At 35.6% G+C, this 19,184-nt stretch overlaps 1 protein-coding gene across 9 annotated transcripts in view; it reads left to right on the forward strand.

Moving 5' to 3' along the window:
• The window catches only part of LOC148949713 (uncharacterized), a 224,285-nt gene that overhangs the window by 196,824 nt on the left and 8,277 nt on the right, over positions 1 to 19,184 (forward strand). For 8 of the 9 annotated variants that reach the window (XM_089093689.1, XM_089093686.1, XM_089093693.1 and 5 more), the window contains 3 exons: positions 1,176 to 1,331; positions 8,915 to 9,055; positions 18,215 to 18,379. In XM_089093689.1, coding sequence (XP_088949815.1) covers positions 1,176 to 1,331; positions 8,915 to 9,055; positions 18,215 to 18,379 — 462 coding nt within the window. The remainder of the gene's footprint in view (positions 1 to 1,175; positions 1,332 to 8,914; positions 9,056 to 18,214; positions 18,380 to 19,184) is intronic. The other variant, XM_089093695.1, reaches the window with a different exon arrangement.

Raw genomic sequence — 19,184 nt, forward strand, 5'->3', positions numbered from 1 at the left:
AAAACAATTCATCGCTAAGATGTTTCTTGGAGAATTGTTTCCATGGCCTTTGGTTATTAATATCCTTTGGAGTTCGACCAAAAGAGTTGTTTCCGAGGCAAAGACATTAATGACTTGGATCTATTCCTGGAGAATCGTTTCTAGGCGAAAATTTTTAAAGTCTGACAGATGATGTCATTGGTTGATTGATCTGTCAAGAAAGGGGAATTAATTTGTTGTTTCTAAGGGGAATTATTGATTCACGATAGGTGAATTGAGGTCGACAGCACAGGTGTTCCAAGGTCGATGTTGTTGTTGTTGTAAGTGCACGCTCTCAGCGAATGTCAAGGTCGTTGTTGTTGTTGTTGACACACTTTGATTACGCAATAGATTTAGGTCATTGACCCCATTAACGACGTGTTCTCCCTAATGACTCTATGTCCATATATGGTGTGCTGTCCGTATTCTATGCCCATATTTGGTGTGCTGTTCGGAGTACTAGGGTCACTTCTACTTACGGATAGTTTTGGATGTCTTTTGACTGACCGTATTTCAAACAGTAAGTTTTGTGAAAAACTTGTATAATAAAACTTAATAATGAGAGAAAAGTTGAGATGGTTAGGACACATTTTGTTGATCAAGGATGACAGATTGCCAAAGATTATCCTTTTCAGTCAACCATCTAGGGCCCAATGAAAAGCAGGTCGTCCCCAAATGGGGTGGAAGCAATCGTAAGCAAGGACTTTTGGCGTAAGCAAAGAAAATTTGGACTTCTTGGGAAGGTGCAAAGAGGGAAGCTTTGAACAGGTGGGAATGGAAGAGGATTGTACGAAGGTATGTTGGCCTAAGGTCGCTTGGGGCTGAAGTGAGTTGTGATTAATAGTAGTAGTAGAATCAATCGTGGTTTTTGATATTTTCTGTATTAGTTACATTGATCTTCATCACAACTGGCTGAATTCAGTTTCTTTAAATTACTTTATTGTAAAAAAATACTGTTTTTTAGAATCAATATAGGTTCACACTCAGGATATATCCATACTAGATTTTTTGATTGACTGTAATATTGCTTTTTATAATTTTCCTTCTATGTTATGACTTCATGTTGTTATTTTTCCATATTGGTTTTCAGAAATCCGTATTCTATTTGGTATTATTTTTTGAGGTTTCCTGTTTGATTTCTTTATGTCTTTTTTTAGAGGTAGAAGATATGTTGCCAGTTGATGGTTTCTTGGGAACGGTAGATAATACATCATGGCCAAAGAATGGAAGCATTCCTAAGAACATTTCCCAGAATCAATCCCTACAGGTTAAGCTTGAATCAGGCTCAACGGATAATGGACCCTTTGTGGATGGTATGTTTTAAATGTGTAAACAATCTCGTAACAGAGATGTTTCTGACCCAAAATAGGCTTACGCTTATCTCTGAATTAGAAGTTATGTTAAAAAAAAACTGGTAAGTTTCTACTTTATAGTGCATATACACATTGCGGAAATCCGTCCGGATTTAGCAGTTCGTGCGGAGATTATGTCCGTTTCGTCCGAGAGTCAAATTAGCTAATATTCTTCTTTCAGAACTTGTCCTCATCCACGCTGATATATTTATTTAAAAACTTTGCCTTAAAACGTAGCGTTTTCTGAACCATCGTTTAAAAAGATACGGACAAATTTCTGCATGGATTTACGCAGTGTGTAAATTAACCATTAAAGAAACTGGAGCATCATGAAAACGTTACTTTTTATTGAAAACTACATCGTTCATTGGGATAAAAAAAAACTCACAACGTTCAATAATCCCGATTAACAGATTCTACTGGTTTAAAAATTATAGTTAATTTGGACTTGAAGATTTGACGAGAAAATTTCAGGCAACTTTTGTTGCTATCACATGCTACACCAGGAATAAAATGCATGAAAGTATGAGCAGTTTTTAATTCACTAAATTAAAAAATAACAAAAAAGTTTTTTCAAAATACATTTGTTTTAAGTAAAGTGCAAGTGATACTTAAGCCTTCAGGGAAATTGGGGAGGTGTGTAGTTCACTCATGTTTGTAATTAAATATGAAAAAAAGATTTTTTTGACTGAAAGTAGGGAACAACATTAAAATTTAAAACGAACAGACATTATTCCGAAAAATAGTAGAATTTCTCCCTCCTCAGCCCCTCGCTCTTCACGTTAAAGTTCTTAATACTTTTTAATAAGCTTCTTATTCTAATTAAACGTATTATAATTGTTTTTCATTAGTTATTCTTAGAGAATCGGGACAAGAAGTCAAATTTAATTGTAAAGGGCAAGGTATTGAGGAGGGGAAACTCTCCTAATATACGGAATAATTTCGGTTTGTTTTAAGTTTTAATTTTGCTGCTTACTTTCAGTTGCAAAAATTGCTGTCTTTTATTTAATTTCTGATCGTTTTTCAAATAATACCTGAAAATAAGGCTTCACTCCATGGAAAATTCCATCCCCCCAAAGAAAATTCCTCAAAATAAAGCTCCTCCAACGTAAAATACCCCCTCCCCCCAACACCCACCTGGAAAATACCCCCTGGACACTTCCATCCTCGCTGAAAACCCTCCAGAAAAACTTATCGTGGACGTTTACGCCTGAAAATTCTCCTTAGCATACTTTCATTTTAAAAGACTTAAGTTTCCAATACTTTCTCAAATTATGTCGAAATTCCCCGTCCGTGGAAAAATTTTCCCGGAAATCCTCCAACCCTTAGTGGAAAGTTTCTCCAACGGAAAATTTCCCCATTTAGAATGTCTCACGTGACCCCCCCCCCCCACTATGGAAAAATCCTCCAGGCAATTTTGATCCCCCTGAAAATTTCCCCTCAGAACATCTCCACATATAAGATTTAGTCGGCAAAGACAAAGTAAGACAAATAAAACGAATTTCGTAAAGGAATTCTAGCTATTTCCCCCAGTGTTAAACCCTGGCAGCTTCCTTTCCTATGGAAAATTCTCACCGTGAAAAATTCCCCAAGCAGAAAACTCATCCCCAATCCAATGTGGTGAGGCGTGGGAGAGGACCTAGATGCCCCCTAATCTTTTCGATCACTTTTCTTTACTTTGTCAGATTTTAATAAATTATCGTAGATAGTATTTAGCCCAAATTCACCTGTGTCCTGATTCAAAGTAATGTTCTTGAATAAGATTTTCTTGATTTCAAGAGTTTGACGAAAATTTGCCTTTAAACCCCGATCCCTAGAAATCAAAGAGACATTATCGAACAAAATAAAATGGTCTGAAAAATTGAAAATATGTTCTGAAAGGGCTGAAGTCAAATCTCCAGATTTAGAATCTTGCTTTAAAGCCAAAGAAACAGATTCTTTATGCTGTAACAATCTCATTTCCAAATTCTGGCTAGTACGTCCCACATATGAGCTTTGGAGAGTACATGGGATCTGATGACCCCACTTTGTTGCCCCAATGAAGTTAGATCCTTCCCAGAATTTAGAAAACTACCCAAAGTATTATTACTCTTTAAAGCTACCTTTAGACCATGACTCTTTAAAATTCTTTTGAGTTTTTGCTTAGCCCGGGTACATATGGTAAGGAACAAAAAACATCCTTCTCCCGAGTTGTTTCCAAGACTTCCTTAAGAATCTCTGGAAACCTTTTTCTTCTCTTTGAAAAAGTCTGGTTAAGTAAAGAACGATGTGGGCACAATGTTTTTTTTTGTTTTGTTTTTTCAGCCGAGCGCTTCGTATCGAAGGAGTTTTCGTAGAAACTTCGAAAAGGGCTCATTCAATTGGAAATTGGAGTGGCTAGTGCCATTTTTAATAGTCGAATGTTATTGGAGGGTAACGGCCCCCCCCCCACGCCCATCATTCCCCCAAACACATCCAATCAAAATTTTGAGATAGCCATTTTGTTCAGCGTAGTTGATTTCCAGATAGAAAATATGTTTTTTAGGAGGACATTCCCCCTCAACCCTCGGGGCAAGGGTTTTAAGTTATGCCCTGTGGGCATATAAGAACGTTGTTCGCACAATGTACTATGTATTATTTTTTTTTTCTTTAGAGCAGGGCACTTCATATGGAAAGGGTCGTCGTAGAAACTTCAAAAGGGGCTCATTCGATTTGAAATTGAGAGCTCGAGTGCCCTTTTTAATAGTTGAAAGTGATTGGAGGGCAACTAGCCCCCCCCCCCCCCGCCCATCAGTTCCCCAAACACATCCAACCAAAATTTTGAGATAGCTATTTTGTTCAACGTAGTTGATTTCCAGATAGAAAATACGTTTTTGAGTAGGACTCTCCCCTACAACCCTCAGGGCAAGGGTTTTAAGTTATGCCCTGGGGTTATATAAGGTTTTTATAGAAGGCGTTGTCGTAGAAACTTCACAAAAGGCTAATTCGATTGAAAATTAAAAGGGCTAGGACCCATTTTAACATTCGAAAGTGATTGGAGGGCAACTAGCCCCCCCCCCCACGCCCATCGTTCCCCCAAACACATCCAATAAAAATTTTTAGATAGTCATTTTGTTCAGCGTAGTTGATTTCCAGATATAAAATATATTTTTGAGGAGGACACTCCCCCACAACCCTCAGGGCAAGGATCATAAGTTATATTGAAATCTTTGTTGTAGAAACTTGAAAAGGGGCTCATTCGATTTGAAATTCAAAGGGATAGTACCCTTTTAATAGTCGAAAGTGATTTGAGCGCAACGAACCCCCCTCTCACGCCCACCATTTCCCCAAACACATCCAATCAAAATTTTTAGATAGCCATTTTATTCTACGTAGTTCAAAGTTTTGGAAATTAGGTCTTTAAGGATGACAACCCCTCCCCCCAGAGCCCTCAGGTCAAATTTTGTAAGTTATGCCCTGGGGCATATAAAGTTTTTATTGAAAGTGTTGTCGTAGAAACTTCAAAAGGGCTCATTCAATTGGAAATTGAAAGGGCTAGTGCCTTTTTTAATAGTTGAAAGTGATTGGATAGTGACTAACGTCTCTCTCACGCCCACCATTTTCCAAAACATCCAATTAAAATTTTGGGATATCCATATTGTTCAACGTAGTTGAACATTCTGGAAATTAGGTCTTTTAGGATGATAACCCCCTCAGAGTCCTCAGTGCAGAGGCTATAAGTTATGCCCTGTGGGCATATAATGTTTATATAGAAAGTTGTTGTATAAATCAAAGGCAGCGCGATCGCGCTGCCTAAGTAAAGAACTGGGACACTCGAGAACGGAACAAGAAACGATGATTAAGTAAAGAGGAGGACACTCCCCCACAAAGTTCAGGGCAAGGGTTTTAAATTAAGCCCTGGGGGCATATAAGAACGATGTTGGCACAATGTATTATTTATTAATTTTTTTCTTTAGAGTGGGGCACTTCGTATCGAAGAAGTTGTCGTAAAAATTTCGAAAAGCACACATGAAATTGGAAATTTGAGTGGCTTGTGCCCTTTTTAATAGTCGAAAGTGATTGGAGGGCAACTAACACCCTTCTCGCGCCCACCATTTCCCCAAACACATCCAATCAAAATTTTGAGATAGTAATGTTGTTTAACGTAGTTGAAAGTTCTGGAAATTCGGGTCTCAGTGGATGACAACCACCCTAAAAGACCTTAGGGTAAGGATTGTAATTTATGCCCTGGGGGCATATAAGGTGTTTATAGAAAGCGCTGTCGTTTCCAAAAGGGCTCATTCGATTGGAAATCGAAAGTCCTAGTGCCCTTTTCAATAGTCGAAAGTGATTGGAAATCTTCACATTTTTATAGTAAAGATCGAAGTGGGTATAATGTATTATTTTTTGTTGTTGTTGTTGTTTAGACCAGGGCACTTCGTATCGAAGGAGTTGTCGTGGGAACTTCGAAAAGGGTTCATTCGATTGAAAATAGAACGGGGCTGATGCCCTTTTTAATAGTCGAAAGTGATTTGAGGGCAACTAAGCCCCCTTCCATTCCCGCCCTCCCACGCCAACCCTCCCACGCCAACCCTCCCATTTCTGCTCTTCAAATTTAACCAAATCAAAATAGCATAAGTGCATCTAAGGTATCAAAGAAAGTAAACAGATTTGTTTTGCGAATGGTATCAAGTTTTCCATTTCAGGTCAATTAGAGGAGGTATGAAACTAAATTAAACAGTACTGTTTGTGGCCAGATTTTTAAAAGGGTGTACGTTGTTAAAAATTGCTGAAATTTTTTTCCAGCATACAAATAGCAGGTCAAACTATAAAGTCTTAAAAAAAGAATAGATTTAAAGCATTATTTTCTTTTTCCCTGAAAAGACTGTGTCAATATAAAACGAACAGAAATAAATTTAAAAAAAATTTTCCACAAAATAATTTTTTCAAAGAAAAGTAAAGAACTCCATTAAACAAAAAATGAGCAAAAATAAAACCAAACAATCTACCAAGCGTGATTTCTGTTCGTTTTAGGTTTTATTTATTTATCGATGCTGATTTGTGGTAGTTTCACGCTTGGTAGATTTTGATTTTACTTTTGCTCATTCTTTGTTGAATGGAGTTCTTTACTTTTCTTTGAAAAACTTATTTTGTGGGAAAAGCTTTTTAAATTAATTTTTCTTAGAAAAGACGACTCCACCTAAAAAAATTTTGGAGAACAAATACTAAGGATCTGGTCAGTTAAAGAAATGATAAAGCCAATTTTTACTTGGCGAGCGTGACCGGAACTATACGACAAAAATCTATTGTTATTTGTCGGTTTTTTGTGAATTTTAAAATCTAGACTATTTTCATTTTTCAAAAGAAGAACATCAAGAAAAGGAAGCTTCCCATCCTCTTCTAATTCAACAGTAAAATTCAAACCCCCCCCCCCCCAAACAATTAAGATGTTCCAAAAATCCTTTTAATTCCCCTCCCCATAATCCCATACCGAAATTATGTCATCCATATACCGGCCCCAAAAAGTAGGTTTTAAAAAATATGAATCTAACGCAATTGTTTCAATATTCTCCACAAAAATATTACCTAATAAAGGAGATGAGGGAGCCCCCATAGGTAAACCATTTTCTTGTTCGAAAAACTCCCTTCTGAATTGAAAAAATAAGAGAACTTATTGCACAACCTTACTAAATACATAATTACAGAAACTTCCAAATCTGTTTTGCCACTAATCAAGTCCAAATTTCTTAACAGTTTCCTTTGTAGAAGAGTTTTGTCTGCTTCTACATCAATATTTTTGTACATTGATACAATGTCGAAGCTTGAAAGCAAAGAACTTGAAGAAATTTCTACTTTTTTTTCAGTTTTTCAACCAAATTCGAAGAATTCTTAATGTACGAGATTTGTGTAGACAAAAGTGGTTTACAGATTGACACTAAGTACTTGCTCAAAACACTTGTTGGTGACCTTGTACTTGACACAATTGGTCGTAATGGTAGGTTAGGCTTATGAATTTTGGGAAGTCCATATAATTTAGGGCACAAGGAACTGCGTGGAAGGCATTTGTGATAAAGTTGAGGTGTAATTTTTCCTTTATCCTTCAAACACTTTAATTCTTTATTATTTGCAAAAGAGTCTGCTGGATTATACGATAGCTTTTTGTATGTTTTTTCATCATTTAGTAAACTTCTTAATTTTGATTCGTAGTCCTCATTATTCATGACAACTAAAGTGTTACTCTTATCTGCTTTTGTAATGATAATTGAACCATTATCATCCTTTAATGATAATTAAAGGATGGTTCATGGATGGTTCAGGATGGATAGTTTTCTAAATTTTGGGAAGGATCTAACTTCATTGGGGCAACAAAGTGGGGTCTATCAGATCCCATGTACTTGCGGAAGCTTGTATGTGGGACATACTAACCAGAATTTGGAAATGAGATTGTTATAGCATAAAGATTCTATTTCTTCGGCTTTAAAGCAAGATTCTAAGCCTGAAGATTTTACTTCAGCCCTTTCGGGACATATTTTCAGTTTTCCAGACCATTTTATTTTGTTCGATGATGTTTCTTTGATTTCTGGGGACCAGGGTTTAAAGCAAAAATTTTCGTGGAACTCTTGAACTAAAAAAAATTTTATTCAAGAATATTGCTTTAAATCGTGACAGAGATGAATTTGGGCTGAATTCTATCTACGATAATTTATTAAAATCTGACAAAGTAAAGTTCAATTCACCCAATGTAGTTGACCTCTGTCCAAGTGTTATATCATTGAACGCCAATGAACCGAATCCAAGAAGGTCAAAGAGGCTAGCTTCCGCCTTTGCTTTGAAAAGAATTAGAGATTTAAACAATATTTAATTGTATTTGATTTTGTATATAAACTTTTGTTTTAAATTTTTTTAGTTTAGTTTTACTACTGATGACGGTCACTGCATATGTGACCGAACGTCCGAAATATCTGGTATTTTTGTGAATTTCTATCACTGTTATCATCATCACTGTCTATTAAAAGAATTTTATCCCTATTTGAACTTTTAATTATTTTCATGTCTTTGTTTTCGAATTTCGCTTAAAGTCGTCATAGTCCTTGAATTTGCTTTAATTTCTTAGATAGTCAGTAAATATCAAAATTATAGTATATGATTATAATGGTGGATGTTCAACAATTGAAGGCCTCCTTGTAAGAAGTGAAATATAAGAATAAATTGAAGAAAGGAATTTGGAATTCACTCTTAAACTACCTTAAAAAAAGAATTTTGTTTTGTTTTCTACCGTAGCTTCTAATTCGTACGGGAAGTTGGTGGCCTGTTCTAATAGAGTGTTGAAAACACGTTGAAAGCTTCTTTGAACGTTGAAACACGTTGAAAGCTGAGTTTCTTTTTTTCCATAGCCAAAAAGAGAGAAAAGGGAGCTTTCTTCCCGGCATGGCTCCTTACAATTTCGTTTCAAGTACATCTTCTACAGTATAAATTCATCAGATTTTCTCCGCACAAAATTTGACAAGAAGCTCAAACTGTCCTTTTAGTTTTTTGGGTCTTCATGTATTTATGCTCAATTTTCTTGAAATGGCTTTATATTTCAGAGTTTATGGATGAGCTCCCTGGAGCAGCAAGTTCAAATTTTCTGCTGAATCAAAATAGCGCTCCTGCAGAGACTATCTCTTCCAGTAGTGTAGAACCTAAACTTGAGCCTGACTTTCATCAATTGGACACAAAGCCCAAAAGTAAGAAAAATATGCATAAGAAAATGTATAAAATGTTTTATAACGAGTCATATTAGATTTCAGCACTTTTCTGTTGCCTTATATTAATGCGCACATCAAAGAAGAAGTAAGGCCCACGATCAGTTGCTTCCCCTTTGTTGTTTTGTTCCATATTCTGGTAAACAGTATTTCTCAGCCCCACTATTCTTAGTGTAATAATGACGTTGCAATTCATGCTATGAAATGGTTGCACAAATCTTGAATTTTATATATCTTTTATGGGAAATAGTAGAAATTTCCATAGAAATTTTATGGAAAAAGTAGGATTAGAAAAGATAACTGATATCTTCTATCAGTCAACAGGCTTACAAGGCTGAAGACTTTGTCTTTACTATGACTTCTAATTCTTCGTTTGTACCTTACTTTCATTGGGCATTAAACAGTTTCTTTTCTGATGAAAGTAGAGAGTGATATTAAACCCTTCTCAACCCTTTGCTCTTTACGGTGCAGTTTGACTTTTTGTTCTTATTATATAAGAATTACTACTCAAACATTAAGGTCGTTAATTTGGGATGAGACTTTTTTATGCACCATAATGATTTAACGTAAACAGTGATGTGTTAAGGAGGGGGCAAACCCCTTTGTTTAGCGAATAATTTCTGATCGTTTAAAGTTCTTATGTTGTTCTTTACTTTTATGTTATTTTTTTTTTCATTTGATAAAACACTTGAATGAAAAATTGCATAGTCTAAAGCATATGTTCATGAATTAGTTCCACTATTCTTGAGAGATTGTAAAAAATACTTGTTATTGTCCTTGTGCCCTATTATTTAAGCCGTCACTCTCAAAGCATTGGGTACGAAAGGTCAAACCAGCTTAAATAGTGCAAACTTCAAATGGGGAAAATCCCTCATATATTTCCTTTTAATTTCTGTTCTGTTATGATACCACAACATGGATTATGCTAAATATGAGGAGGGATTCTTCTCTTAAAATCCAAGTTTTCAAAGGTGAACTTTTCCAGAAAAATTCTTCTAGGAAAAAGTTCATTTAGCGTATTTGTTTTTCGTGAAAAAGTGTAATTTCCCAAATTGATGTTTTACGGCCACAAAATGGTAACAAAAATGCTACTTTGGTGTCGTGCAATTTCTTTTGATGTTTCAAAAGAGCACTAGAATTTCTATTTTAGTTCAAATGAGCCCTCTCTTGTAATTCTAATACCATTGGTTTAACACGATCGCTCCTTAAAAGAGACACAATAAACAAACACATAAACCAGCATCTGTGATCATCCTTTTCGGAGAAAATATAAAATTTGAAATTTCTGTAGCTAGTGGCTTGACAACTCTAAAATGGGCTTCTAAATCACTCCGCTTTTTTGGGGTATTCCTCCTCCTTTTCAAAAACAGACGAATTTCCTCTGGCTTGTAGTGGCCAACTTTAAACTTACCAAAAACTATATATGTAGAATTATATATAGAAATACATAATAGAGCTGCCTCATAAAGAGCCATATGACTTCAATAATTTTTTCGCTAAGTCACCTAATATGGATGGATTTGACGAAGAAACTTTGGGAATAGCTCATTCGATAGAAAATTGCAATTTCTAATGCCGTTTTTAAGAGTATAAGGTGATTGGAGGGCAGCGAATCCCTTGCATAGCTTTTTTATTGCCCTACCTCCAAAAAATCCGATCAAAATTTCAGATTGCTATCGCAAACCTTAGATCCCAATCCCGCGATCAAGCCAGTGTTTCCACTTCTCGCGTTTTACCATGAAATCTCATATTTTACTCAGAGTTCTCTTGGGGAAAAAAATTGTATTATTTTCTCCGATTTTTGGAACTATTAATGTTTTTTCTCATATTTTTAAATTTTGATTCTAACATATCATAATTACTCCCTGTTTACACATCCAGACATCTAAAATGCATTGTCCAAATATCAGCAACAGTTGTTAACACAACACTTGGGTGATATTCTTATACCTAGTAACTACAATTTTCTATTCTTATACTACGATGGCAAATAAAGAAAAAATCTCAAATATCAAAAATACTCTGAGCGGAGAGCTGGGATATCTCTTTTGAGGAAAATGTAAAACAAATCAGATAAAGATAAGTCGGAGTGGTCACAATAGGTCGACTGCAGTTTCACTAGTGCTTTACGGCTATATTTACTCCTGTTAGCAACTATTGTTGAATACCCAATCTGGAACTTAAATTTAGTGCCGGTAAAGGAACAAAACGACCAAATACGACTCCATTTGACAACTAAGTGGTGACAACTAAGTCAAAAAGTTGCCCCGAATGGGTGCAAAAAACTACGAGACAAAATACTGAGATAGTCAATCGGCTTGTTTTAGTTTAGTTTCGTTTAGTTTATTAATAAAAAATTGAACTTGACAAAATGTATACATATATATATATATATATATATTATATATATATATATATATATATATATATATATATATATATATATATTATATATATTATATATATATATATTATATATATATATATATATATATATATATATATATATATATATATATATATATATATATATATATATATATATATATATATATATATATATATATATATATATATATATATATATATATATATATATATATATATATATATATATATATATAATACATGAAAAAAAAACAAGTCTTTCAACTAAATCTTCTAGCCTGCCCATGGACTTGCAAAGGCATCAGAATTAATCTCAGATCTTGCCAAATCAAAATGGTGGTCTGTGTTATTTAAATAAAAACAGAAATTTGGCTCTGACAGGGTCAAATTGCTATCAAATGGAAATGCGTATGAAAATATCGAAAAACTATTGAAGTTATGTAATCTCAGTTACCGAAATGTCTTCACCTAGTGTCGTATTTTATTTTGTCCTCAACATTGGCATTTTATACAAAATGAAGGGTCATTATGTAAGAAAATGTACAGCATTGCTAAAGATTATACAGCATTTTATTATTACAAAATTGTTTTTATGGTAGGGTGGAAGTTTCTTGTTTTTTTTTTTTTTTATTTGGTGGAAGGGTGCCCAAAACTTCAGAAAGTGAATTTTAGGGTCAAATTTTGTGAGAGCTATTTCCAACTTTCACGAGACAGAGTGTTTTAAATACATTTTTCCTTTTCAATTCAATTCAAACTTTTTATTTCCTCCAAATACGAAGAGTAAAAAAAGAAATAAATAAAATAATAACCGCTAATCAACAGGCCATAAAATTATCTTAAACTATATAACAACAAATACGCAAAGGCCTTCAATCAAAATTATCACACAAATTAACACTTCATTCAATAGATAATAAATTAACACTTCACAAATTAACACTTCATTCAAAAATTAAATCAAATAAAATAAATTAAGATTCGTGCTCAGCTCTATATAAATTATGAGAAAAAACATTTAATTTGGATAAAAAATTCTTTTGCTTTTTCTCCAAAACATCAACAGGGTTTTTTATTTTATATGCATTCATTAAAAAAGTATTTGATTTAGATCTAGAAAAGCGGCAAAGGAACTTAGCAAAATTAAAAAATGTGGTTTTTACATGCTAAATATTACTAATTCTAAAAAACGGGAGAAGCGATTAAAAAACTAAATTTTGAGGCAAAGCGACTGTATTATATACCTGAGCCAGTAATTTCCGAGAAAGAAGATGGCGAAGACAAATTACTGCCCCGAAACTAGACGCTATTCTATTTTTAACTGCTTTAGAAATAGAAGCACGGCATAGAGCTAAAGTTGGTCCATAAGGCACACCAAGATATAAAAAAAGATTCCAAAGGTTTTAAAATACTATCATAAATACGGACAGAAATTTCTGAATTAACGAGATCATTAGCCTTAGGACCAAGAATTAAAAACTGACACTTTTCAGGGCGAAAACAAAGTCCATGCTCACTAAAAACCTTTGCTAAAAAATCTACATTTTGTTGAAGTGACTGAAGCGATCTACTCAAAAGGAGTAAGTTACCTGCGTAAGCAAGCCACGACAGAACATAACCTTTATCATAAATAAAAGTAAACTGAATTTGATCAAAGAGCCCCGAAAAAGTAATATTGAAAATCAAAGGTGAAATAATGCTTCCTTGCCTCAGTCCCTTACATAACTTAACATTGTAATCACTAAACTGATTCTTCCACTTAATACGAATTCAAGATGAGCCATACCACTTTTTTAAAACCAAAACTACTGGTAGTGGGACATTATTCTTCAGAAGCGCAGTCATAGCCCAAGAATGAATAATTGAATCATACGCCACTGCAAAATCTAACGCAAGTGTATAAACTCTATCCCATTGCTTACGAAAGGATATTATCTTTGAAAGGAGGGCATGGGCAACATCAATGCTTAAATCCCTACGGAACCCAACTTGATTCAGACCTTGGTTACAAGGCTCCAAATACTTGAATAAAACTAACTCAAGAACTGTGCTAATCTGGCACAAAACAGTAATCGGCCTATAATCAGAACATCGATTCGTATTCCCTCCTTTTTTTGAAAGGGGTGAAGTGGTACTACGAGAAAAGCTAGTTGGAAGAACTCCAGAAGAAAGAATAGTAGTAAAAAGAGTAGCGAGGAGAAGGATTGCTTTGGGGGATGCACATTTTATATGGTTTGAATGTATACCATCATGATCAAAAGAATTCTTACATTTTAGAGCTTTAATTGCTATCGTTACATCATCAACAGAAACAGATATTTTACTATTTGGGCGGGGCTTTGAAATTTCTTCCGATAATAAAGAGTCAAGCCGTGGCTCAACTGCCGCATCACCGGATGAAAAAACTTGATTATAATGAGTTATCCAATCATCTAGTTTCAGAGAACTATTAGAATCTGGTGAACAATTATTATTACGACGTCTAGAATTAACCAAACTCCAAAGCTCATTCTTATCACCAGTAATCCTTGAACCAATTTCATCTTTTATAATTTCATTATGCAAATGCAACTCAGCCCAAAAAACGCGTTTAGTTAATTTCATACCATCCTAAAATGGTCCAGATCGCGGTTTTCCCGCGCAATCCCAAAGGTAACAAGCTTCAGATGTATTCTTCCGGCTTTGCTTTAAAATCGGATTAAGGTTCCAATCTAAAACATGAGATCCACGACGGAAAGAATCAGTCCTAAATGCTTTATTAGCCCCGACTTTTAAACTATGAACAATTTCAAGGTTAAAATAGATCAATATCAATTTGATCAACATCCTTAGAATAATTTACAATTATTTTAGCTAAAAGTGCATCTGATTCTTCATGATATTTGCACATTTTTTCCAGATCCCAGATCATTTTATTTACAATTTGACTAGAACGATGGATAATTTTAAAAGATGGAATTTGAATATTTAAATGAAAAGAAAGGTAAAAAATAAAAAGAAAGGTCACTAGTAGGCATATCCAACCCAACATGAACAGGCTGTGGTAATAACGCTGCATTTGAAACCAGCACATGGTCTAGATTAGAGCAAGAAACTGAATTATGGACATACGTAAAATCCGCATCTTTTGAAACTATAGTAAAAACCCAAAACAAAGATAAAAGAGCGGAGGAGCAGACATAAGAGATAGCAATGTTGCAGTTAAAATCCCCGCAAATAAGCCACTGGAAATCTGATGGAACTTTTGCCACACTTCGCGATAATTCTAAACATGCAAAATTGAAATCAAAATCCTAATCAATATTATGATATTTTGTTGTTAAATAGCACTAAAAAAAAATAATCCCTGGTATTCTAACAGCAAAAAAATAATGATTACCGGAAAACACTTAAACTGTAATTTTCTCTCTAATAAAAATGCAAACGCCTCCTGATGGGCGTCCACCTGTAGGTGTAGCTGGAGATAAAAAACACTTAAACTGCTGCGACAGGCTCGAAAGAAGACTAGTAGAGTGGTCGAGAAGATGATGCTCTTGCAGACACAAAATATCCAGATCGCGCAGCATAGACTGCAATACATGTTGTTTATCACCAAAACCATTCAGATTCAGAGATATAATCTCTGCACTAATCATTTTTTATTCTTTACAACTTTTTCGGTTAACTGTTTGCAGCGAAAGCTAAATCCAGTATGCTCATGAGATCCACAATGGAAGCAACAAGGTTCATTCTGGCAAGGGTTGTTCCTAGAATGAGAGTGTCCACTACCAAGGCACTTGAGACAACGTTCCACGCTAGAGCAGGCTGACGATATATGCTCTAGCGACCCGCATTTGTAGCACATTCGCGCTAAAAACCTATAATCAGTAAGCCAGAAATGTTCGTAGCCAATGTGAATCCCATGACGCAAATAATGAGACTTGGCCGTCACCGAACGGAAGTATACACGATATGATTTCGAAACACCGATGCGCTGTATCTCTTCGATACCATGGTTAGAAGCACACACGCTCTCTGGGTTGATCAGGAAGTCCACTCGTGATAATAAACCGACAATTCTCGATTTGCGAACCTCAGTTTTACCGACCTTTTCATTCAAACAGGCTTTCAAGTTTTCGGCGTTTTGTCTTTTCGTATGAATAACCCACTTCTGTTGCTGGGATCCTGATTCCTTAGAAAGTGAAATCCGCACTACACCATCAGCTCCATCCAACGATTTCAGAAAAGCTTCACGCTTTAAGGGATCATCACAATCTTGTGGTGGAGAATCTACTACAAGACCCACTGTTTCTGACTCGTTATTCAGCGGAGGCCAGGAGTTATTATTGAGTTTTTCTTTATTTATACAGCTCAAAACCTCGCTCTATACTGCGTCACAACACTCTTTCACCAAAGCAGGAGTCTCTGCTACCTTACTTGTAACGTAATCAAGTTTATCAATTATGCTAAAAAGATGCCAGTCCCAGGTTTGAATGGCACGGCTAAAGTGAGCATTTTGATCCGTATCTATCGCAGGTATCGCATCACTTGCAGTCATAACGAATTTCAGATTTGGCAAGCAAGGGGTTGCATCTTCAGAAATACGGATGTCTAAAATATCCTGTGACAGGCTTTGCTTAGCAGAGGGGCCGTGACGTGCAAGGAGTTTATGCGTGGGGTTCACTAGAGATGTTAGGAGGCTTCTAGCTTGATCAAGGTGATCATAAGAATAGAAGTTTGTACACGAAGATATACAGGAGGCGGACGAAATTCCTGACTGTTTCCAGTGCCGGAAAAAACTTAAAACTGGTGAATAAACAAGAGTCTCTGAAGGAGGCGGGATCTGCGGGGAAGCAGGTTTATCAGAAAATTTCTCGCAGCAGTCAGAGCACTGATATATTATAATACTGTCTTTCTCAATACTCTGAAGAATTTCACAGCGGTTATCGCAGAGGCGACCACAACCCCCAGCAGATGTGTTGCAAATAACTGTTCCTCTGGTTGCGAGGCTGAGGCTCTCTTTGCAAACCTTGCACCCTGTCTTGTACAACTTTACAGAAGTCACGGCAGCCATTTATCAATTAATAATAATAACATATAAATATTGACTTGGTACTATGCGCTAATGAAATGCAAGGGGGCTACCCCAAACCACTACCCCGCCTTCGCCTGAGTAAAACTATTACCAGATAAAATATCTGCTTACGGAAGGTGTTCTCCTCGGTGATCTTATATCCAAAAAAAAAACAGTTCATAAACACTCACAATCTATCACCGCGGATCGCGCCAAAATTCATTTCATTTCACATAGCATCCTCCTTCGCGCAATTTAATTTACTGTAATTTATTTCAAACTTAATCTTTATTCCAAACTAAGTCACTGAATTAAATTCAAGCTCAAGCAGTGAATTAATGAATATCAATAATCTAGGTTAAGTTCAGGTCAATTCACCAAAAGTCGACTGTTATTTATTCCAAACTGAGTCACTGAATTAAATTCAAGTTCCTTATTGTTGGAGGAAATTCTTGAGGAAAATATCATGTTTTCGAGTTTTCTGGGATCTAATAATTTTATGATTTGAAAATATATTTTTGAAATTTATAAAGTCGAAATACTGAATCAACCCTGAAAATACACAAAATTAAATAGGTTTTCAAAACAATTTATCCTCCTGCACTCCCTGAATGCCAGCGAATTACGATCTGAATTCTAACAAGTAGGGATATCAACCATAGTTTACCAATTCAGTAGTAAAATAGTTCAACCTTACAGTGTGATTTAACCTAGTCACTTACGATCTGTATTATATTGACATCAACGCTGGCACCAAATATTGTACTGGTAACCACGATTGCCACCAGATATTGGCATGGAAATGGTGTTGTACCACTTATTTGGAGGGGAAAGCCTCGCTTGCGCGAAATATTGCAATGAAATGTCTCGCGGTCACCACCACTTTACCGTAAATATAGAGTATATTAACACCCTAATACGGTATACCCTGATCCAGGGTATGGTAACGTGATCGAACGGTCAAACGGGCCAAACTTTAGGCCAAGGGTACCACCATTTGGGTCATCCCTATTATCTCTAGCTAACTCCTTGGAGGGTAAGCGGACCCCCAGTTGACATAATAAATGACAGTATGTCTCGCAAACTCTTTTCCCACCCTGTCTGGGCTCCTGGAAAAATAGTCTACACGGCTGTAGAAAATAGCTTACTTGTATTCTTTCAAGAGGGCACAAAGCACATATATTAACTGTTAAAAAAAAGACTCCCTAAGGGGGTCTCAAATGCAGACTAAAAACTAAATCACTAGTTCTATGCAACGAACTTGACGTAGGGGTGGACCTTCGATTGGCCCTGGCCAATCCACTAAATCAACATTCAAATCCCTGGCTTCTTTTGCATAATATTATCTTTCAATGGCCCAGAACAGGAAGACCAAAATAGAATTTAGCTTGAAAGCTTGTCTATTGTACAAGAATCTAGCCTAGCAACGGGAGTTTAACTTATCATTGAAAATTGTATTATAAGCAAATCTAAGCAAATGTAATTACGGAAACGAAAACAGGTCATTTATCTGAAAAAAGAAAAGAAACAGGGGTGAAACCCCAACAAACTGGTTCTATCCAGCATCAATGTTCACGCTTCCAGGTCTAGTTACTGACTGCGTAGGATTCTTATAAAAATGTGTCTCACAGTGTTTTTAGTTCTTTGTTATCATTTTATATGATCTTTCAATGATTTCTTTGTGCTTTTATTTTCTTTTTTAGGAATAGATGGTATGTTGCCAGTGGATGGGCTCTTAGCAACGACAGGCTCTTCTTTGTTGGCTACGAGTGAAAGTATCTCGACGACTATTTCTCCTTGCGTACCCAAGCAAGATAAGCTGGAACCAGGCTCATCTGAAGTGGAGTTAGGTTCTAACCATGATAATGGTATGCTTTTAGATTTTGAAATGAAAGGCTTCTGATGTTGGCACCGTTCGCGATTCACTTAGATAAAATGGTTTAACTTAAATACTGATAAATGTGAATATTTATGTTTTAACTTCCGCCGTCGTCATTTCCGCTTAAATGTTCCAATGTAATATCCCACTTTAGACTGTCCAAAGGCTATTGCGTCACTTGCAATTTGCTGAAAACTATAAATAATTTAAAACAATTATAATTGTTCCATTGAAAAATCAAACAGTGCTGTTGAATGGAATCTTGAATCCTGCATTGCTGAAATTTTCAGGGAACCATACATTTTCTATGTACAGAGCCGTTCCTAGGGTTGATGGTGCCCAGGGCAGAATGAATTACTGCCACCCCTCCCATCTTACATTCAAGCAAAAATAAGCCAAAGAAAAGTGAAAAACAAAAGCCCCGGTCTTTTCAACAGCTCTGGCTATTTATTTAACATTCAGCTATTTTAATTTGTCTTTTTCAGACATCTTGAACATCTAAAAAGCGGATTATATATATGACTGAAATTGTGAAATACATGATCCAACATTCAATTAGTTTGACTTGTGAAATATATATCCCGCAGAATTTGTCAAGAAGTTTATTATCTTTGGATTTTGCTGAGAAGTTCACTCGGAATTGCTGTTAGCCGTGGCATTATTAACATCGGCTTAGCTAATTGCGCGCTTTGAGTCAGCGTGGATTAAATAATTGACTCTTAAACAGGTATGCCTTTCTATTTTAAGTAGCTAGTAATTACCATCAAGATGACGGAATCAACGGAAGTCCAGCT

This window comes from Artemia sp. Qi Xiang Cuo, chromosome 8, assembly GCF_049724085.1.
Source record: "Artemia sp. Qi Xiang Cuo chromosome 8, ASM4972408v1, whole genome shotgun sequence".
In the NCBI taxonomy this organism is placed as follows: Eukaryota; Metazoa; Arthropoda; class Branchiopoda; order Anostraca; family Artemiidae; genus Artemia; species Artemia sp. Qi Xiang Cuo.